The 23580-nt window shown below is 41.0% G+C and overlaps 1 protein-coding gene across 2 annotated transcripts in view; it reads right to left on the minus strand.

Moving 5' to 3' along the window:
* FBXW11 (F-box and WD repeat domain containing 11) overlaps window positions 1-23580 on the minus strand; it is a 98774-nt gene that overhangs the window by 22788 nt on the left and 52406 nt on the right. For both annotated transcript variants that reach the window (XM_056516557.1, XM_056516558.1), the window contains 6 exons: window positions 17769-17955; window positions 17130-17220; window positions 16365-16502; window positions 7791-7909; window positions 5254-5503; window positions 4317-4435 (listed from right to left, as the gene is read on the minus strand). In XM_056516557.1, coding sequence (XP_056372532.1) covers window positions 4317-4435; window positions 5254-5503; window positions 7791-7909; window positions 16365-16502; window positions 17130-17220; window positions 17769-17955 — 904 coding nt within the window. The remainder of the gene's footprint in view (window positions 1-4316; window positions 4436-5253; window positions 5504-7790; window positions 7910-16364; window positions 16503-17129; window positions 17221-17768; window positions 17956-23580) is intronic.

The raw sequence follows: 23580 nt of genomic DNA on the forward strand, positions 1-23580 counted from the left end.
TAGGTGACCTTTTTCTATTGCTTCTTAACATTCAGGAGATATTCTTGTTGCTAATGTGGTCAATTCTTTTTAACTGCACTGGAGGCAGCTGATGCTGTATGTGTAATACTTTCTCCTGTCCCCTTCAGCTGATACCTTTTCACCAAATACCTGTGCCCTCTACATAGTCAGCCCTCTTCCTCAGCAGTTCTGTGAAATGGGCAGAATTATCTGCCTATAGGGTCATCAGCCCGCCTCCAGTGGAGTTAACCACTTAAGGACGAAGAGAGTACCTGTAAGCCCTTGTCTAGCTCCCCTTCTATAACGGGAGCTCAAGAGCTGATCCCACGTCATAGTGGGGTGGGCCAGGACCCTTGGCTAATGCCGGACATAACCAAACACGGTGATGTCTGGCATTAATCCCTTAGACGCTGCGATCAAAGTTGATTGAAGGCCAAAATGTAAAAAACAAAAGAAAGGTGAAAATGCGGTGTCCTGATCAGCCATGGGGACAGCACTTACCTACCTCCTTGCTGTGCGATCGAGCACTGATCAGTGTATGAAATCTGAAGATTATAAAAAAGTGTTTAACTCCTTGGGGATGGAGGGCGTACCCATACGCCCTCAGCCCACTCCCTGTCTATAACGGGGGGGCCACTCCGTGGCCCTGCGTCATAGCGGGTCGGCCCCAGCCGCTAACAACCGGTTAGAGGCCGGAACCCGTGGCTAATAGCGCATGGCATTGATCGCCGTGCCAAGTGCTATTAACCTTTTAGACGCAGCGTTCAAAGTTGAACGCCGCGTCTAAAGTGAAAGTAAAGCACTGCCAGTTAGCTCAGGGTGCTGTTCGGGATGTCCGCGGTGAAATCGCGGCATCCTGAACAGCTGTAAAGACAGCAGGAGGGTCCCTACCTTCCTCCATGCTGTCCGATCGCTGAATGACTGCTCAGTACCTGAGATCCAGGCATGAGCAGTCAAGCAGCAGAATTATTAATCAATGGTTTCCTATGAGAAACCAGTGATCAATGTAAAAGATCAGTGTGTGCAGAGTTATAGCCCCCTATGGGAGTGAAGATCATTTAACCCCTTCCCTAATAAAAGTTTGAATCACCCCCCTTTTCCCCAATTAAAAACAAAAACTGTGTAAATAAAAATAAAAACATATGTGGTATCGCCGTGTGCGGAAATGTCCGAATTATAAAAAATATATTTTGTTAATTAAACCGCATGGTCAATGGTGTACGCGCAAAAAAAATTCAAAAGTCCAGAATAGCAGATTTTGGTCACTTTTTATATAATAAAAAAAAAATGAATAAAAAAGGTGATTAAATAGTCCGATCAATAAATAAATGGTACTGCTAAAACTTCAGATCACTGCACAAAAAATTAGCCCTCATACCGCCCCATACGCAGAAAAATAAAAAAAAGTTATAGGGGTCCGAAGATGACAATTTTAAACGTATAAATTTTCCTGCATGTAGTTATGATTTTTTCCAGAAGTACGACAAAATCAAACCTATATAAGTAGGGAATCATTTTAACCGTATGGACCTACAGAATAAAGAGAAGGTGTCATTTTTACCGAAAAATGTACTACGTAGAAACGGAAGCCCCCAAAATTACAAAATGGCATTTTTCTCTTCAATTTTGTCGCACAGTGATTATTTATTCCCGTTTCGCCGTAGATTTTTAGGTAAAATGACTGATGTCATTACAAAGAAGAATTGGTGGCGCAAAAAATAAGCCATCATATGGATTTTTAGCTGCAAAATTGAAAGGGTTATAATTTTTAAAAGGCAAGGAGGAAAAAACGAAAGTATAGCCTTGCACTTTGTATAGCCTGACAAATGTATAAAAATCGATCAAAAAGTCCCATCAAAACAAAAATGGTACTGATAAAGACTAGAGATCAGGGAGCAAAAAAATGAGCCCTCATACAGCCCTTTAAAAGGAAAAATAAAGTTATAGAGGTCAGAAGATGACAATTTTAACCCCTTAAGGACCGCAGTTTTTTCCGTTTTTGCACTTTTGTTTTTTGCTCCTTGCCTTTAAAAAATCATAACCCTTTCAATTTTGCACCTAAAAATCCATATAGCAGCTTATTTTTTGCGCCACCAATTCTACTTTGTAATGACGTCAGTCATTTTGCCCAAAAATCTACGGTGAAACGGAAATAAAAAATCATTGAGAGACAAAATTGGAAAAAAAAACGCTGTTTTGTAACTTTTGGGGGCTTCCGTTTCTACGTAGTACATTTTTCGGTAAAAATGACACCTGATATGTATTCTGTAGGTCCATACGGTTAAAATGATACCCTACTTATATAGGTTTGATTTTGTCGTACTTCTGGAAAAAATCATAACTTCATGCAGGAAAATTAATACGTTTAAAATTGTCATCTTCTGACCCCTATAACTTTTTTATTTTTCCGTGTATGGGGCGGTATGAGGGCTCATTTTTTGCACCGTGATCTGAAGTTATTAGCGGTACCATTTTTGCATTGATAGGACTTAATCGTTTTTATTCATTTTTTCATGATATAAAAAGTGACAAAAAATGCACTATTATGGACGTTGGAATTTTTTTGCGCGTACGCCATTGACCGTGCGGTTTAATTAACAATATCTTTTTATAATTTTTATAATTTCGGCACACGGCGATACCATATATGTTTATTTTTATTTACACTTTTTTTTAATGGGAAAAGGGGAGTGATTCAAACTTTTAATAGGGGAGGGGTTAAATGATCTTTATTCACTTTTTTTTGTAGTGTTATAGCTCCCATAGGGACCTATAACACTGCACACACTGATCTATTACATTGATCACTGGTTTCTCGTAGGAAACCAGTGTTCGATGATTCTGCCGCTTGACTGCTCATGCCTGGATATCAGGCACTGAGCAGTCATTCGGCGATCGGACAGAGGAGGCAGGTAGGGACCCTCCGGCTGTCCTGTAAGCTGTTCGGGATGCCGCGATTTCACTGCGGCTATCCCGAACAGCCCACTGAGCTAACCGGCACTTTTTACTTTCACTTTTAGCCGCGTGGCTCAGCTTTGAGCGCGCGGCTAAAGGGTTAATAGCGCGCGGCACCACGATCAATGCCGCGTGCTATTAGCGGCGGGTCCCGGCTTCACTATGACGCCGGGCCCGCCGTGGTATGATGCGGGGTCACCGTGGGGCCCCGCGTTATATCACGGGAGCGGGACCAAGGACGTACTCCTACGTCCTTGAGAGGTTAAACAAACTTTTTGCACCAAAATTTGTAACAAAATCAAAACCTATATAAGTAGGGTATCATTTTAATCTTATAGATCTACAGAATAAAGAAGGTGTCATTTTTACCGAAAAGTGAACTGCGAAGAAACGCAAGCTGCCAAAAGTTACAAAATGGTGTTTTCTTTTTCAATTTTGTCCCACAAATATTTTTTCTTTTGGTTTCATCATAGATTTTGTGGTGAAATTATTGATGTCATTACAAAGTAAAATTGGTGGCGCAAAAAATAAGTCCTCATATAGGTGGAAAACAAAGAGTTATGATATTTTAGAATGGGAGGTGGAAAAAAAAAAAAAAAAAAAGATGTCCTGAAAGGTTTAAAAGGAAATAGGTCATCCTGTTCACCCACACTAATCCCAATACACTGGATTATAGTGTGGGTGAACAGGAGACCGATAAAGGGTCAATGACCACAATACGTACCCTCGGTCTGGAGATATGTCCCTCTAAAGATTCACTTCTATCTTCTCTGAATTGCACGCTGGAGGCGGGCCCGGCGGCTCAATTTGAATATTCATTGTCAATGGTCACATGAGGGCTTGCGCTCACGTAACCATCAACAATTCAGAGAATATAGAAGAGGATCTTCAGAGGGACATATCTCTGGATCGAAGGTACGTATTGTAGTAAGTGACCCTTCATCGGTCTTCTGTTCACCCACCCAATGACCCGGCGTATTGAGTTTATTGTGGGTAAACAGGATGACAGTATGGCATTTTCTTTTTAAAGAAAAACTAACAAAATGAATATCTCCTGAACGGCTACCCTAATTTTCACCTGGTAAGAAGCGTTAGAAACAGGATTACTAACACTATCTACCTGTATATTCAGGTTTGTGTGGGTGACCCTGCTGTCAGTTTCCCATTAAAGACAAGCTACTAAGCCTGGAAAAAAATAGTATAGTGGAATCGTAGGCACTTCATTAGCATGCAGACTGTCAGTGGGAGGTGAATGCTAGATAAGAGGTACAATAAAAAATATATATATTGGCTATCCAGTTATTACAGTAGCCAGGGTGTTTCATGGTAAAAAGTCTAAAATCCCGTTTGATGCAGCTTACCTGATAGTATTATCTGAAGATCCACTTACAACTAAACGATCTCGGTACTGTAGACAAGCAATGCCCCGTTTGTGCCCATTTAGTGTGCGAACAAACTCACATGTACTAGTGCTCCAAACCTAAAGTAAATAAATAGTAAACATTTATTTTTAACTCCTCCCTTTAAAAAGGTACATTAAAAATAAATTCACATATTAATAAAAGTATCCCAGCCTTCCCTTTGATCCTTTTTTACACAGAGAAGAGGGTTTCCCCTTTGTACATTGCGATCCCCACTGATTGTAGAATGCAGAGCTGTTACACTAATCCAATAGTAGCGATCAGCATTATGAACATGCGTGCCATGACTACTGTCTCCTGCCACAAAACGGACCATGTGCTAAGAACCTGGTTTATCATCATTTGCCACAAAACAATCCTCCTTTCCTCTTTAAACTTAAATTACATGTAAGGGAGGCAGTGAGGTTATGGGGCATTCACCCATAGAATATATCACAAATGACAAATGCAGGTCTCATCTCCAAGATCCACGCCTATTTTGAGACAAAGGGCCCCCTGACCCTCTCTGGCTTGTTTGTGACCGCGAGAATGGTCCGTTTTACACCACTTACGTAATTCTGGTAGAGGTTAATGGGACTTGTATAAACATTGCAGGACCACAAGATACAATAGTATCTCCGGTAATACTGCTTAGGCAAAGCCCATTAATATCAAATATAAGGAGGCATTAGGCTTATTAGCCAGGTCTGAGAAAGGCTTTCGGACAGTGTAAGAGAAAAGGTATACTGATTCATTTACCAAATCTATGGACTGGCAAATCTGCAAAATGGTTGGCATCTACTGATTTTGCCAAGTTGAATTTGTCATGTGAGCGGCTCAGTGTTGTGTAGACTTAAGACAGTGCTCAGAAGACTCCGAAGCTTAGCATGTCACTCACCTTTATTGTCCTATCACCAGAAGCTGAAACAATATATTTGTCATCAAAGTCGACAACATTAACTGCTGCACGATGGCCAACCAGAACACGCCGCAGTGTGATGTCTGTGGGAGATGCCATATCCCAGACGGCAATAGATCGGTCCTTAGAACAGGTGACCATTATACCATTGCAGAATCGAAGATGAAGTACTGCTTCATTGTGATGAATGAGTGTGTTTAGCACCTCTCCACTATTCACATCCCAAACTCTACAAAAGAACAATCATCCTGTTAGATTAAATATCTGAGACATAAAACAGAACCTTAATAAGCATATTAAATGGTAACTGCTCAGTCTGATCTATGCTGATCTTTTTACAACCAATTAAACACATTCCAATGAGCATACAATCCAATGCAGCCAACAGTACACACTGGGGGAAATCTCTTTCATTCAGACCTTTTCTGTAGATTACAAACTATAAGCTAGAATCTAATGATACCTGTGAGAACACTGCTATATTACTGCTGCTCATACCTTGCTGTGCTGCTAGATTACTATTGGTAACTAGCTGCGCTGCTGTTATTACTGGTGCTATAAGAAGTCCCAGTAAAACAGTAGCACAGATATTACAGTACCATTATATTGGCAGCATAAGTAGATCTAATATGCTTATTGTACTGCTACTAATATGGCAGCACAGTGAGATATAGTATACCAATTTTGTTATGGTGACATTTCTTGTACCGTTGGGACAAGACTGGTGCATTTTATGGGGAGACTAAATACAAATGCATACACCTATATTGCATTAGATTTGTAAGAATTGTTTTAGTGTAACTGGAGAATGTAACACAGACAGTCTTCTGTGGGTTGGACAGCCCATGACCTGTGGCGACCCTCTAATATCCCCACCAGCATTCTACACCGTCAGCCTTGAGGCTTGATATTCCAGTGTTCACTCCCACTTTTAGTCTTCTATATGGTTTTCAGACACAATCCACTTCCTATAAATCTCCTGCTTCTGGCTATGTGAAGGTTAAAGGGGTATTCCAGGTTTATACATCGTATCCCCTATCCAAAGGATAGGGGATAAGATGTATGACTGCATAGGTCCTGCCGTGGGGGATCCCTGCGATCTCTATGCAGCCCCCGGCATTCTGTGCCAGGCGCTGCTTCAGAGACAGGGATGTCACACCAAACCCCCTCCATTCATGTCTATGGGAGGGGGCGTGACGGAGGGGGGGTGGCGTGACGTCCCAGAATGCCGGGAGCTGCACCAAGGTTTGGAGGTCCCCAGCAGCAGGACCCCTGTGATCATACATTTTATATCCCCTATCCTTTGGATGTATAAACCTGGAATACCCGTTTAATGAAAATTGCTCATTACCAAAACACTTCTGGATCTTCTCAAGCCTTGCAATGAAGCTGGTACTTAATGGGTGAAGAGGTGGTATATAATACAAGCACTGTGGTGTAAATCCACCCAGAGGCCTCTGTTCATTGTAAGCATACAGTGAGGCAGATGCGCACACTCTGCACAGTGTCTGCCTGTTACGGAGGAGGGCTTAAATTGAGCTTGCAATTCTGGAAAAGTGCTGCAAATAGGTTTAATAGGATAAATTCTATTTATCCGCCAGCCCCATCTCCCTAGCTTCAGAGAAAGTTCAATGGGCAGCAAATGACAGTGAAAGCACTTTTCAATGTGCAGTGGTCCCTCAAGTTACAATATTAATTGGTTCCAGGATGACCATTGTATGTTGAAACCATTATATGTTGAGACCATAACTCTATGGATATCTATTAATTGGTTCTAAAGGAATGTCATCCAAAAATAGGAAAAAGTGCAAATTAAGAATAAAAAAAAAAAAAGTAGATAACTAATATAGATAAAGCAAGTCCTTACATATAAAAAGTAAGAAAGATCTGCTAGGAGCTGTAAATTACTGTCTATGTCAGTGTTTCCCAAGCAGGGAGCCTCCAGCTGTTGCAAAACTACAACTCCCAGCATGCCCGGACAGCCAAAGGCTGTCCGGGCATGCTGGGAGTTGTAGTTTTGCAATAGCTGGGGGTACCCTGCTTGGGAAAACACTGGTCTATGTAGAGGACAGGAGCTTCTTCTGGGTCCTGTACAGTACACAAAGTGTCCCAAAAAGTAACATTGAGTCGCCCTCACCTGGTGTTCAAAGGAGCAGCTAACCCTTGGACAGGTAAAGTGTACAGAACATGTAATACCTCCCTGTACTGTAGGGGGCGCTACCAGACAGTCAGTGCGTACGATTCAGTAATACAGGGGTTTTACCAGTGAATGCCCATTCTGATTGGTCGGTTCTTCCGGCCATTGACACGTTTCACAGATCTGGACCGTCTGTAGCATTGTATGTTGAGTCTGGTTTCAACTTACAATGGTCCAGAATAGACCACTGTATGTTGAAACTATTGTATGTTGAAGCCATTGTAAGTTGAGGGATCACTGTGTATTTCACGGCACATTTTGGGCATTGCCTCCACTATTTAATAATCATAAAATATAATGACAATCATCCAATACATACCTTACAGTGGAGTCTGAAGAACCAGTAACTATGACTCTCTCATCGTACTGTAAACAAAGGACTGACCCTGTATGTCCCGTTAGAATTTTTAGACACTCCAAGGTTGTTTTGTCCCATATCTGTGGAAAACATTTCACAGCTTAATTAAAAAAATAATAATTATAAAATAAAATAATGCACCAGAACAATTACAGTCAGAGAATCTGTCTCACACAGAAGCAGTTCATGGCTGGGGCTCCATAGCATCAAACTGAACACAGACATGCTGCATACATGGATGATTCTACACATAGCACATATGCTGCAGATTTTCTGCATCCTATCGGAGTGATGTCAGTAGCTGAAAATCTGCACCAAACTGCGCATTTCTGCAGAAATTCCATGCAGCCCATTATCTATGCGGTACCTTTATAACCTTCAGATCTGACTCAATTGTTTCACCCACTTCAGATTTTAACTCTGCAATACACCAGTTTATACTGCATATTTTTTTATGTATTTTCAAAATGCATCCACTTTGCTGGTCACTTTCAACTCTGTTCTATAAAGACACGTTCACCCAAAAAACATAATTAATCCCTTAAGGACCCAGCCAATTTTCAGTGTAGGACCCGGCCATTATATGCACATCTGACCAGTGTCACTTTAAACATTAATAACTCTGGGAGGCTTTTACCTTTTATTCTGATTCAGAAATTGTTTTTTCGTGACATATTCTACTTTATGTTAGTGGTAAAATTCTGTTGAATCATTTCTTGGCGAAAAATTCCAAAATTTGATGAAAAAATTGAAAATTTCGCATTTTCTTTACTTTGAAGCTCTCTGCTTATAAGGAAAATGAAACATGTCTACTTTATGTTTGCATCATAAAGTTGACATGTTTTTACTTTTGGAAGACATCAGAGGTCTTCAAAGTATAGCAGCAATTTTCCAATTTTTCACAAAATTTTCAAAATCGAAATTTTTCAGGGACCAGTTCTGTTTTGAAGTGGATTTGAAGGGCCTTATTAGAAATACCCCACAAATGACCCCATTATTAAAACTGCACCCCTCAAAGTATTTAAAATGACATTCAGTAAGTGTGTTAACCCTTTAGGTGTTTCACAGGAATAGCAACAAAGTGAAGGAGAAAATTCACTCGCATGTTCTTGTAGACCCAGTTATTGAATTTTTACAAGGGGTAAAAAGTGAGAAATCTTCCTAAAATGTGTAACCCAATTTCTCTCGGGTAAGAAAATACCTCATATGTGTATGTCAAGTGTTCGGCGGGCGCAGTAGAGGGCTCAGAAGGGAAGGAGCGACAGTGGGATTTTGGAGAGTGAGTTTTTCTGAAATGGTTTTTGGGGGGCATGTCACATTTAGGAAGCCCCTATGGTGCCAGGACAGCAACAAAAAAATAAATAAATAAAAAATAAAAATAAAAAAAAACACATGGCCTACTATTTTGGAAACTACACCCCTCAAGGCATGTAACAAGGGGTCCAGTGAGCATTAACACTCCACAGGTGTTTGAAGACTTTTCGTTAAAGTTGGATGTGTAAATGATTTTATTTTTTTTTTCACTAAAATGTTAGTTTTCCCATAAATACATTTTTTTTGCAAGGGATAATAGGACAAAATGCCCCCCCAATTTTTTTTTGGGGGGGGATGTCCCATTAAGGAAGCCACTATGGTGCCAGGACAGCAAAAAAACAACACCCCAAATGGCATACTATTTTGGAAACTACACCCCTCAAGGCACGTAACCAGGGGTCCAGTGAGCCTTAACACCTCACAGAAGTTTCACGACTTTTCGTGAAAGTTGGATCTGTAAATGAATATATATTTTTTTTTTTCACTAAAACGCTAGTTTTCCCTCAAATTAATTTTTTTTACATGGGGTAATAGGACAAAATACCCCATGTGTGGACATCAAGTGCTCTGCTGGCGCACTACAATGCTCAGAAGAGAAGGAGCGCTGCTGAGCTTTTGGGGAAAAAATTATTGAATGGAATGGAAGTCAGGGGCCATGTGGGTTTACAAAGCCCCCCGTGGTGCCAGAACAGTGGACCCCCCCACATGTGACCCTATTTTGGAAACTACACCCCTCACAGAATTTAATAAGGGCTGCAGTGAGTATTTACACCCCACTGGCGTTTGACAGATCTTTGGAACAGTGGGCTGTGCAAATGGTGTAGCCCCCAACTTTTCCTTTTCATAAGGGGTAAAAGGAGAAAAAGCCCCCAAAATTTGTAGTGCAATTTCTCCCGAGTACGGAAATACCCCATATGTGGCCCTAAACTGTTTCCTTGAAATAAGACAGGGCTCCGAAGTGAGAGAGCGCCATGCGCATTTGAGGACTAAATTAGGGATCGCATAGGGGTGGACATAGGGGTATTCTACACTAGTGATTCCCAAACAGGGTGCCTCCAGCTGTTGCTAAATTCCCAGCATGCCTGGACAGTCCGTGGCTGTTCGGAAACCTCCAGCTGTTTCAAAACTACAACTCCCAGCATGTACTGACAGACCGTGCATACTGGGAGTTGTACTTTTGCAACAGCTGGAGGCACACTGGTTGGAAAACCCTCAGTTAGGTTCTGTTACCTAACTCAGTATTTTCCAACCAGTGTGCCTCCAGCTGTTGCAAAACTACAACTCCCAGCATGTACTGATAGCCGAAGGGCATGCTGGGAGATGTAGTTATGCAATAGCTGGAGGGATCGCAACTACAACACCCAGCATGCCGAGACAGCTGTTTGGGCATGCTGGGATTTGCAGTTTTGCAACATCTGGAGGGCTTGAGTTTTAGGGAACACTGCAAAGTGATCTCCAAACTGTGGTCCTCCAGCTGTTGCAAAACTGCAAATCCCAGCATGCCCAGACAGCAAACAGCTGTTCGGGCATGCTAGGAGTTGTAGTTTTGCAAGATCTGGAGGGCTACAGTTTAGGGACCACTATATAGTGGTCTCAAACTGTAGCCCTCCAGCTGTTGCAAAACTACATATTTCCGCATGCCCAAACAGCTGTCTGGGCATGCTGGGAGTTGTAGTTTTGCAACATCTGGAGGGCTACAGTTAGAGACCACCGTATTGTGGTCTCAAACTGTACCCTCCAGATGTTGCTAGGCAACTCACCGGCTTCCGTACGATCAAGCCGCACGACGTCGGCGCCCACCGATCTCCGTTGCCAGCAGCCTCCGTCGCCCGCCCCGATGGGTAAGTGGATCTTCGGCGCCGATCCCCGTCGATTTCCCGTCCTGCCCCACCTATTGTGGGTGGGCAGGACGGGGAAAACGAAAGTTAACCCCCCCCCCCCGATCTGCTATTGGTGGTTGCGTCTAGACCACCAATAGCAGGGATAGGAGGGGTGGCACCTCTGCCACCTCACTTCTATCCCTTCAGGGGGATCCTGGGTGTCAGACAACCGCGATCCCCCTTATATTCCCGGTCACCATAGATCCGTAATGGCCCGGAATCGCGCAAATCGCAAGTGTGAATTCACTTGCGATTTGCTGCGATCGCCGACATGGGGCATTTGCACGGGATGCCTGCTGAATGATTTCATAATCATTGAATATTCATAAGCGGTGCCGACGTCCGTGCCAGTTAAGCTGCAGAAGCCCCGCCCGTGCCAGTTACAGACAGATTTCCACATATAATAAAACTACAATAGCGGTTAATAAATACTTCCTTTGAATAAAAAAAAAAAAAACTACAATAGCGGGCGAACGGGTAAGGTAGGGCTCGTTGGAATCAGCGTCTCCCACACTATCCATCAGTACCTGTGTATAGTGCGGGAGAAAATATCTTACATTTTCCTTTAAAGGCTGCTGTGTTATGAATGAAACAGTTAAAAGACAAAAAAAATAAAAAATAAGATGCCTTAATGCCCTGAAGAAATCTCAACTGAAGATTGCACTAAAAGGGAGCTAGTATGTAGTTACAGGTGACTGCAATATCCCTTGTGCATTTACAGGCAAAAGCAGAAATGAATTAGAGGCCCTTATGGCTATAGTTAAAAAATAATCTGGAGGCGGTGGGCTTTTAACGAAAATTTTTATTTTATTTTATCTATATTCTGTGAATCTTTAGAGGCAGCACCCATTTTTCCCCCAAGGAGGAAGTGTTGGTGACTACTACTGTCTTTGCGCCTAGAGCGCGTTAGGGGAGGGGCAGCAGCAAAGCCATTGTTCAATCTGAACCTCTGTGTGCGATCATTTAGAGTTTATCCGGCATTTGCACAAATTATATAGGTGAGTGTTTATTTTTACAATATTAATTACACTTGCTCCTATTCGATAGGGTTTCCAATAGATAGCTGATTGAAAAATTTTTGAAAATTGGAGAGCGCAGTGGATTTGCAGGTGGCCCAAGGATGGATACCAGTAGGTTGTTAAAGGGGTTATCCAGGAAATTATATATATTTATATATCAACTGGCTACAGAAAGTTAAACAGATTTGTAAATTACTTCTATTAAAAAAATCTTAATCCTTTCAATAATTATCAGCTGCTGAAGTTGAGTTGTTTTCTGTCTGGCAACAGTGCTCTCTGCTGACATCTCTGCTTGTCTTGGAAACTGCACAGAGTAGAAGAGGTTTGCTATGGGGATTTGCTTTTAAACTGGGCGGTTTCCGAGACACGTGTCATCAGAGAGCACTTAGACATAAAAGAACAACTCAACTTCAGCAGCTCATAAGTACTGAAAGGATTACGATTTTTTTATTTTTTAAAGTAATTTACAAATCTGTTTAATTTTCTGGAGCCAGTTGAATATATATGTATTCTGAGCAGAGACTTGTTACAAGTGGTAAGCCACAAGAGTCAGTTTTGACCCCTATTTTTTTTATATGACTGTCAGTGACATAAGGGAATGTTTGGTAGGTAAGATTTGTCAGTATTGCTGTTGACACAGAAGTGTACAACATGATTAATGTTCCCGGAGATGTAAATTGAAACTGGTTTAGTTTTACCAGGTAAGTTGTTAAAACAATTGAAATAGGGGATAAGATGTCTAGGGGCGGAGTACCCCTTTAACCCCTTGGGGATCGAGCCCATTTTGACCTTAAGGACCAGAGCATTTTTTGCACATCTGACATCACTCTAAGCATTAATAACTCTGTGATGCTTGTACTTCTGAATTTGATTCAGAGATAGTTTTTTCGTGACATTCTACTTTATGTTAGTGGTAAATTTTCGTTGATACGTGCATCATTTCTGCTTGTAAGGAAAATATACATGTTGGGAGTTGTAGTTATGCAACAACTGGAGGAGAACAATTTGGAGACCACTGTGTAGTGGCCTCCAAACTGTAGCCCTCCAAATGTTGCAAGACTTCAACTCCAAGCATGCCCAGACTGCCAGGCATGCTGGGAGTTGTAGTTCGGCAACATCTGAAGGGCCAGATGTTGCTGAACTACAACTCCCAGCATGCCTGGACAGTCTCGGCATGCTTTGAAGTGACATCTGGAGCGCTACAGTTTGGACACCACTGTATAGTGGTCTCTAAACAGTGCCCTTCCAGATGTAGCAAAACTACAACTCCCATCATGCTGAGACTGTCCAGGCATGCTGGGAGTTGTAGTTTGCAACATCTGAATGGCCAGATGTTACAGAACTATGACTACCAGCATGCCTGGACAGTCTGGGCATGCTGAGAGTTGTAGATTTGCAACATCTGAAAGGACAGTGGTCTCAAAACGGTGGCCCTCCAGATGTTGCAAAACTACAACTCCCAGCATGTCCAGACAGCCAAAGGCTGTCTGGGCATGCTGAAGTTGTAGTTTTGAAACTCCTAGAAGCAGCAGTGTAGATCAATTTAGGGCAATCTTCACTGCTGCATCTGCCTCTTGCCTGCTGCCTCCAGTCAGGCGCGGCCCCTGCACATCAACACCATCTTTCCCCCACTCTTCCCAGACATCCAGACCAGCCAATCGCAGGGGATAGGAGGTGGTGGCACCCCTTCCACCTCGCTCCTATCCTTTAGGATGATTGGGGCTGTCTCTGACCTTATACCTATTTTCCAGGCTATCTGGTCATCAGAGACCAGACCAGCCCGGAATCGCCAATCTAAATTGATCAGGACCCCCAAGGCATTGGCACGGGATGCCTGCACCAGGGCGCAAGGGCGTACCCACACGCCCGTGGTCCCCAACAGGTTAATAAAGAGTTTGTGAGGTTGGCTAGATGCTGAGCTTTGCCGAGGCCAAGAGGAGTAGCTTTTATTATATTTAAATACATATAATTCTTTTAATTTTTTTCCCCCTCTCTGTTTCTTACCAGTGGCAAGATAGGAGGGGCAGCCCATCCCTGATTGCCCATCCTACATCCCCCAGCAGCCCATTTAGTGAAGAGGGGGCCAGCACATAATCATCTTCTTCCTGCAACTACTCTCTGCAACTATTGTCTGGTCATTAAAGGAGTAGTCCAGCGCACACTTTACTTATTTTATCCGGCCCGAGCTGCAAAAAAAAAAAAAGAAAACAAACTTTCTCTTACCTGCCATCGCGCCCCAGGAGCTCCGGTACAGGTGTTCGGTCGCCGGACTGTTTGCTTCTTACTTCCTGTTAGCCTGGCACGTCACACAGAGCTTCAGCCTATCACCGGCCACAGCGATGTCCCGCCTCGGCCGGTGATAGGCTGAAGCTCCGTGTGACGTGCCGGGCTAACAGGAAGTAAGAAGCAAACAGCCAGGCGACCGAACACCTGTACCGGAGCTTCTGGGGCGCGATGGCAGGTAAGAGAAAGTTTGTTTTCTTTTTTTTTTTGTAGCTCGGACCGGATAAAATAAGTAAAGTGCGCGCCGGACTACTCCTTTAACACAAAGGCTGACAACCGGGGACTCTCAATTGCTGCAGAAGATAGTGTGTGCTGGGCACTCTCTTCACTAAACCGGCTACCGAGGATCAGTGTTGCATATATGCATAGTGATAATCGCTAAGTGTATATGAACTTTAGAAATTGGCAGACCAAAATCGACCAGCCGATAAATCGATGAAAATAGTTTACAACTATATTCATAATAGATTAGTTGTTTCAGACCTAATCACATCTGCAGTTCTGTATTAGCAAACCCTTCAGAAGAAAAGTATTTATGAAAAACAGATTTCTGAAAATTATGTCAACAGTGCTGGCAAGTAGTAGGAAAAGCAAGTGGAATAACATCTGGAATACTGGGTTCAGTTCTGAAGACCTCCCCTACTAAAATATAATGATAAAATAAACCAGGAACTAAAGTGTCCAAAAGTTTCAAATAGTTTTTGGTTTTTTAATTTGGCCCCATAAACATTTTTTTTTTTTACAGTAAATTGAGGCAAAATGAGTGATGTCATTACAAAGTACAATTGGTGGCGCAAAGAAATAGACCCTGTATGGGTCTGTAGGTAGAATCTTTAGAGCGTTATGGCTATTAGAATACGAGAAGTAAAAAACACTCACCCACACCAATATATATCACCCTTCATCACAGCTGCCCCAATATACTACAAAAAAAACCCAACTACCAGCATATAGTAGTATAGCATAAGTTATAGTGCCACAGCCACATGCTTGGAGTAATAGTTTTTGTCAGCTGCAGAGCCATAAGCTGTGTCAGGGCATGCAGTTCTTAGCAACCCAAAAAACAAAACCGTGGGCGGGGCAAGCCTTTTTCAGTTTTCAGCTAGGCAAATCCCAAGTTATTGGTTTTGAACCCAAATTTTCATTTTGTTGCACCACTAGAGAAATCGATCGCACGATGCAGACCCGATCGATTTAGCAAACCTTGTGCTAAGAAACAGTGGAGCATTGGCCTATAGCAACAAATCAGATTCCAGCATGTAAATTTTAAAAAGGCTACGGTACTTAGAAAAAGAAAGTTGGGATATGCTTGGTTGCCCCACTGTTCTGATAAATCTCTCCAAATGGAAGTCTGATACCAGACAGAATCCACATTAAATTTGCTTCAAATTCAGTTAGGATTCTACCTAAAATGACTCATGGGGAGATTTATCAAAACCTGTGCAGAGGAAAAGTTTACCAGTTGCCTATAGCAACCAGATTTATGGAATTGCTTCTTAAAGGACATCTGCAGCGTGATTAACACTTATCCCTTATCCACAGGATAGGGGATAAGTGTTTGATCGCGGGGGGTCCGACCTCTGGGACCCCCTGTGATCTCTATGGGAGAGGCGGGGAGGCAGAGTTCGTGCCTACCCGCCTCCCCCATAGAACTGTATGGGGACGGGGAGGAGACGGGGCATCACCGTCGACCTCTAGGTCGACCCTACGTCACCATGAGCGCTAATGGCGGCGCCCCGTTAGGGAGATCGAGGGGGGGTCCCAGTGGTCAAACACTTATCCCCTATCTTGTAGATAGGGGATAAGTGTATATTGCGCTGCAGTTGTCCTCTAAAATCAGATCGTTTCTTTCATTTTTTAAAAGGCCTCCGACAAATCAGCGAGCAGATTGGTTGCTATGGGCACCTGATCAGCTTTTTGATAAATCTCCCTATCAGTGTGCACATAGCCTTTCTGTAACCCCCTAAGCAAGAACACCTCAATTTAATAAGTGAACGTATTTAAACAACTTTTTGCAGCAGTAAACTATAACCTCTTACCTTAATAGAGTTATCCCGCAGTCCACTGATAATCTTATCATCGTCATACTGAAGACAATAAACTCCTTTACTGTTTTCAGAACGGCATTGGATTCTCTGCAGATTATGCCTTCCACATCTCCAGTTTGCTTCTATTGTCTAGATAAAAAAAAAAACACGTTTTAATTTTAGTACAGACAAAGGTATACACACCAAACACAAGTGGCTCCGCAACTTTGGTAGGCAATGTCAATAAAAGTAAATGAAAAGCCCTAGAAGATAAGAAAGCAGTCTAATATGGATCAGCTTACATGCTGCCCATACAATTCTACGAAGAGGAGGGATGAGGAGAGAGATGGGTGGGGACTGTCAGGAGAAAGCAAACAGATTGTTAGGAGTATATAAGAGCTTAGCGGGAATATGATCTACAGCAGTGCCTCAGTTGCAGCTTAGACTGCTCAGTACTACTCTATAATGTCATTCATGTTGCTGCTTTTAGGGTGCACTACAAATACACAAAGCACAGTGTATAGAAGATACCAGAGTAGTTAGCCTCCATCCACTAGCTTAGCTTCAAACTACAAAGGAAGCCTGCAGGGTAGAAATCTAATGAAAAAGTTCATTTATTTAAGTTATTTGTCAAAGTTGCCACTATATTAGTATTAGACAGTTTAGTTAATTCCCCTGCAAACTATGATTAATCATTTGTATTTCAAAAAAACAAACAAAAAAAACAAAAAAACCTAAACAAAACAAAGACCCTCCCATAAACTTCAAATACATTACCTCAATATCTTCAATAATTTTGGGATAAAGTGTTCTGTAGAATGAATTTGGTGGGCCATCAGTAGGTCTGTTTTTAAAAAGATACTGATCCCTGGAGAACAAAAAAAAACAGTAGTTATTGCCAGAACTAAACAATTGGGACCACGACTAAACTTAAAAGGGGTAGTCCGGTGGAAAATTTTAATTTTTTTTTTTTTTAAATCAACTGGTGCCAGAAAGTTAAACAGATTTGTAAATTACTTCTATTAAAAAATCTTAATCCTCCCAGTAATTATTAGCTGCTGAATGGTGAAAATTATTTTCTTTTTGGAACACAGTGCTCTCTGCTGACATCTCTGTCCATTTTAGGAACTATCCAGAGCAGACAGTTCTTAAAATGGACAGATATGTCAGCAGAGAGCTCTGTGTTCCAAAAAGAAAAGAATTTCCTCTGTAGTATTCAGCAGCTAATAATTACTGGAAGGATTAAGATTTTTTAATAGAAGTAACTTACAAATCTGTTTAACTTTCTGGCACCAGTTGTAAAAAAAAAAAAAAAAAAAAAAAATTTATATAATATATATATATATATAATATTATATTATATATATAAGTTTTCGATCGGAGTACCCCTTTAATGATAAAGCCTTCACCACTTACCATCCTCTCCTTTCTGATAAACCCTTCCACAAAGGATCAGTACGGACCATTCTTTCAATAAGTTTTTTCCATAGCATGCCTTCTGAAATCACTCTTTGCCATTCTTTACATACAAGTTCTGCTGCACACAGTGATCGGGCATCCAAGTAAGACAGTATATTTTCTGCAATATGTTCCAAGCCCTGTTCTACAAATGAAATGAGGACATCAAGAAAAATCTTAACATTTTAAAGGATCAAAAGAAACATGATGATATATATATATAAATACTGCACAAAAATGTACCCATCAACACATTTGGATTTAATTTGGCATCCATGGTAAGATCCAGAAAGCCAATCATTCTCATGCTTAGGGCAAATTGTAAACTATACAAGGCCATAATACAGCACAATTCATCTATAGTGCAGTTAAAATTAATATGCATTATGGTATTGGATACTATCATGTACCTATAGTTCTCTAGAAAGTGCATATGTGACTGCAGACTTCCCCCTACTAAGCCTCATTGTAGTAGGGGGCCGTGTGTGCGGCAGCTGTCCATCTCTTCCCACCTGATATTTCAGTATACTGTACATTATAATAATGCTGTCTTTGCTGTAATAGAAATCAGCTCTTCATGCACTGACACTTGATCAGATTGGCCGCTGTGCATAGACAAGTCTTTTATAAGAGGCAGAGAGAGTATGTCCATGCAGAATTCCACACAGACATTCCACTGCAGCAGAGTCCCACTGATTTCAATGGGATTCTGCTGCACTGTACACATGGGGGAATTTCCACTGAAGACGTTTCTGCTGTGGAAATCCTGATGAGGCTTTTGAAATCGGACTGAAAACAGTGGCTTGCTGAGGTTTTATGGTACAACAACCAGAAAATGAGCCCAAATGAGTCTCTAGTTGATTCTGGTTGGCTATTGAAAAGAAAAAGATACCACAGGAGGCAGTTTTGAAGTTCTCTAGCTGGACAGTATAAGGAGGCTGTGTCCAGGCATGCTGGGAGTTGTAGTTTTGCAACAGCTGGAGGCAGATTAGTTGGGAAATATTGTTCTAGATCTTCTATGATCAGCTGTGAATGATGTGATTAAAAAGTGGAAGCATTTAGGAGTTTGGTGCACACTTTCCTTGCCTGCACAGTGCTCTGACATAATAGCGACTAGAACAATGTAAGAGCCCCCTTTCAGGCTAGGTTTCTACACAGGTTTTGTCCTGGCGTTTTCATTTTGGAAAACAACCACTGTGGTTCTTTAGCCAAAGACAAAAGGTGCATTAAAAAAAGAATAAAAACTATTTAACCCGGGTGTGGAAAGAAAAAAATAAAATAAAATACTTGTCCAAGGGACTAAAGTGGGACACAATTTACTTGTCCCTCAAGAAAATCCAGTTGTCCAGGTAGATAAAATAATTTCTATCAAAATAGTCTGTAAAGAAGGTCTTTATTAGTTTCTGCACTTTGTTTTTTTCCTCCTTGTCCTATAACAGCCATAACTCTTATTTTTCCATCTACAGAACCATATGAGGCTTGTTTTTTGCGGGGCCAAGTATACTTTGTAACGACACCTTTCATTTTTCCATAACTTATGCTCTGAACCCAAAAAAATTATTTGTGAGGTGAAATAAAAAATAAAAAATGCTAATTTGTTTTTGTTTTCTTTTGCCATTCACCTTGTGGTCAAATTTACATATTTTGATGTCTGATGTCATGTTTTAATAACTTTTTTTTTTTTTTACTTTTTAATTTTAAAAAAATCCCTGTCCCCTACAAAAAAAAAAAAATTCCGTATACTGGGCTGTATGAGGGCTCAATTTTTGGGCCATAATATGCTGTTTGTATCGGTACCATTTTGGTATGGATCTGACTTTTTGAACACTTTTTTTACTTCATTTTTCTGGGATATGAGGTTATAAATATTTTTAAAAAAAATTCTGTGATTTGGTATTTTTTTCGTTAACGCCATTTATCGTACGGGATATAAAAATTTTATTTTATAATAGTTCGGTCAATTATGCGCCTGTTAATACCAAATGTTTATTTTTATTATGTTTACATATTTTTTATATGGTAAAGGGGGTGATATGAAGTTTTGTAATATGGAAGGGGTTAAATGGGTGTTTTTAAACTTTTTTATTTTTATTTTTTTAAGGAGGAATCATTTAGATTCCTCATACAGATAATTGCAGTTCTATTGAACTCCATTGATCTGAAGGATTAAGATTTTTTAATAGAAGTAATATACAAATCTGTTTAATTTTCTGGAGCCAGTTGATATATATCTATGTATATAAGTTTTTTACTGGATAACCCTTTCAATCCTTCCAGTACTTAGCTGCTGTATGATCCACAGGAATTTCTTTTCTTTTTGAAATTCCTTTCTGTCTGACCACAGTGCTCTCTGCTGACACTTCTTTTCATGTCAGGAACTGTGCAGAGTAGGAGAGGCTGCAGGAGAGTTCGGGGGGGGGGGGGGAAGAGAGAATTTGTGGGTGTCAGCAGCGGTGGGCCCCCCACGATCAGACATCTTATCCCTTATCCTTAGATATGGGATAAGATGTCTAGGGGCGGAGTACACCTTTATCTTTCTGGCATCAGTTTCTTTTTTCCAGTGCAGTACCCCTTTAAAGGGCCAGGCAAATTTTAATTTTAGCGTTTTCGTTTTTTCCTCCTCCCCTTCTAAAATCTATAACACTTATATTTCCATCTACAGACCCATATAAGGGCTTGTTTTTTTGCATGTCAATACTTTGTATGACACCACAGTGGTGTTGGATAGGGGGGTAAAATATCCGATAACTTATACCGGAATATCGGTTTAAGTTATCGGCCTGAAAGGTCACAGATTATCGGTATCGGCCCTAAAAAATCTATATCGCTCGATCCCTATTAAGGACCAAGCGTTTTTTTCAGTTTTTGCACTTTCGTTTTTTCCTCCTTACATTTTAAAAATCATAACCCTTTCAATTTTGCTCCTGAAAATCTTTATGATTTTTTTTTTGCGCCACCAATTCTACTTTATAATGACATTTAAAAAAAAATTACATAAAATTGCTGCTTTGTGACAAAACGTTCCAAAAATTTTTCTGAAAGAAGACGATTAAAAAGTTACATATACGCAAAAGTATGTATAACGCAAAGTATCACAGAGCAAAAAGCCCTCATACAGCCAACCAACGTTATAGGTGGTCAAAATAAGAGTGATTTTAAACATAGAAGGGGAGCAGGACGATGGCGTACAGGTCAGCCCTTTGTCCTTAAAGATTTTAACATCTATTTAACAACATTAATGTCTGTTATTTTTTAATGACTTCCAATTTGTTTTCCTTTTTCTGAGCATGCTCATTAATAACAGATGTAAAATAATGGAGGCTAAAGGAGATTACTTCTGTCACTGTAGACTTCAATGTTAAATTGCTAACGCATATTAGACATGTTGGTTATTTCTGAGGAAAAATAGTGCTCGCCAGGTATTTCTTCTTGCAAAAATAACAAAAACTAACTTGATCTGATCACAAAGGAAGATAGAGAGGTTGAAAAATCGCCTACAGAAATAAATGTGATCCATTAACTTCAGTTTTATTTCAGTTTCTTTAAAGAGAACCCATCAGAGTTTAACCCTATACATGTATAATGCTTGGCAAAGTGTTATAGAGGGCAAAATCTTCATCCGCACCATCCCCGGAAGACGCTTCTGCCTGCGGGGATGGTGAGGACATGGACTTATAAACTAGTCTCTGTAAGTAGTCCCATGGACGAGCAGCTCCTCTCGCCTACTCCCGTTACTTCGCCGGCAGCAACGCCCCCCCCGGCTTGATTGATGGGCCACGTCATCACTCTGCTTCCTCAGTGAGCAGCGTGATGATGCGGTCCGTCAATCAAGCAGAGGGGGTGTCGCTGGTGGAGAAGTAACTGAAGTAGGCGAACAGAGCTCCCCGCCCATGGGACTACTTGTGGAGACTAGTTTATAAGTTCATATCCTCATCATCCCTGCAGGCAGCAGCGTCTTCCGGGGATGGTGAGAATAAAGATTTTACCATATATAGCACTTTGCCAAGCATTACATAGGGTTAAATCTGATGATTGATTCCCGTTAATGGAACTGCGTAACGGAAACGAAAAGCGCTGATGGGAACCCACCCCAAGTCTTTAGTTGCTACTTACAGTTGCTGGTATGGATACCTTCACTATACTTTATTTCCAAGCATGGCCATAAAGATAGACAACCGTTTACATGACCTGACCAAGCAATGTGAGCCACTGTCATAATAAACCGTTACATAAAAATATCTATTAACCATTTGCACAGGATGGCTGGTGTTCATTTCTATCAATCAATCATAAAACACAAAAGAAAGAAACCAAACCTAATTCCTGAACCTTTCCCTTCCAAACAGAGGACCCACTATTGAGGACCCAATATTTATTATTCCAACATAAGTCCAGAGCTTCAAAGTAATTATATATATTTTTTTTACTTAAATTTCCTTGTTAAAATGAGGATTACCGGTATAGTGTATGCGCTGAGTGCACCATACAAATACACAACATGGCACAATACGCATAGCAAATATGGTACTGACAAATACACAAACACACTGACAGATTATTGTCTACAGCGAGAGGCCCATCACTTCTTGGGTCCTCTTTTTCAGCAGTTTGGTGCTGATGTCGGAGTGACGTAATCACCTGGCTCCCGGCATCAGAGAGGGCACGTGAGAGCTGTGCAGGGGAAGACCGTGCAGCTTCGCCCACAGCTAACAGTAAAAGACAGTTATATGACCATAGAAATTACTGTATAACACACAATATCTGCATATAACTCGCAGGTAGTTCCATATTTTAGAGATTGGAAACTGAATGTTAAATGCCCATAAATATGGTACATAAGGGCCCTCATTTACTATTGCAAACCCGGCATTTTGTCAGGTTGTGCGCCAGAACCTGACTAACTCTCCATTTTTCTGAGAAAACTTGAAAAAGGGGCGTGACTGCTGGGGAAAGCGGGCGTGGTCACAAAAAAGGGGCGTGTTCCTGACAGTTTCACAAAAACCCAACATATTTACTAAGGTTTCCACAGAAAACGTGGTGGATTTCAGCTGAGGAAAACCCTACAGATCAGAGCATGTGTAAAAAAAAAAAAAAAAAAAAAAAAAAAAAAGCAAAATGTAGGGAAAGTGGAAAATGTAGGGAAACCTTAGTAAATACTGTGGAAAATAAATTGTGGGGAATTAAAACCCACAAAGAGACCTACACTCCACTCCTTGTCTGTATAAGGACTCTTCCTTGGACACACAACACTTAACTGTTCTGGGCATAAAAAGAGAAGGTAAACACTAAGCTATGCTTCCCTGGGACTTAGGACAGTTTACACAGTCAGTGCGGAGGAGAGATGGCAAGAGTCCAAACAGCACAGAGTCTACAGGAGTAGCGCTGTGCCAATAAGAAGCTTTCCTATGAAGAGGCAGAAGTGACTAGAAAAAGCAGTTATAGGAAGCTTTGTGTTTTAAGTATTGTCCAATGTTTAGCGTTTTTTTTTTTTTTTTTGCATCAGACCAGTTTTAAGAAGTTTAAATGGGCACTTTTTTTATATGTTGTACATCCTGGCAAAACATGAACCTTTCTAATATACTTCATATGAAAATGTATCTTTTTATAGCAATCAATGATTGTAAAAAGGCCACTAGGGGTCCCCATACCATACAAAACATAATTCTGTCCGGCTACCGCATCATCTTTGTCCCAGCTTAAGTATGGGCTTGGACAAAGGTCAGTAAGTGAGGTTGGGACTAAGCGTCCCATCTAAAAACCTAAAGGAGGG

Source organism: Hyla sarda, chromosome 4 (assembly GCF_029499605.1).
Source record: "Hyla sarda isolate aHylSar1 chromosome 4, aHylSar1.hap1, whole genome shotgun sequence".
NCBI lineage: Eukaryota > Metazoa > Chordata > Amphibia > Anura > Hylidae > Hyla > Hyla sarda.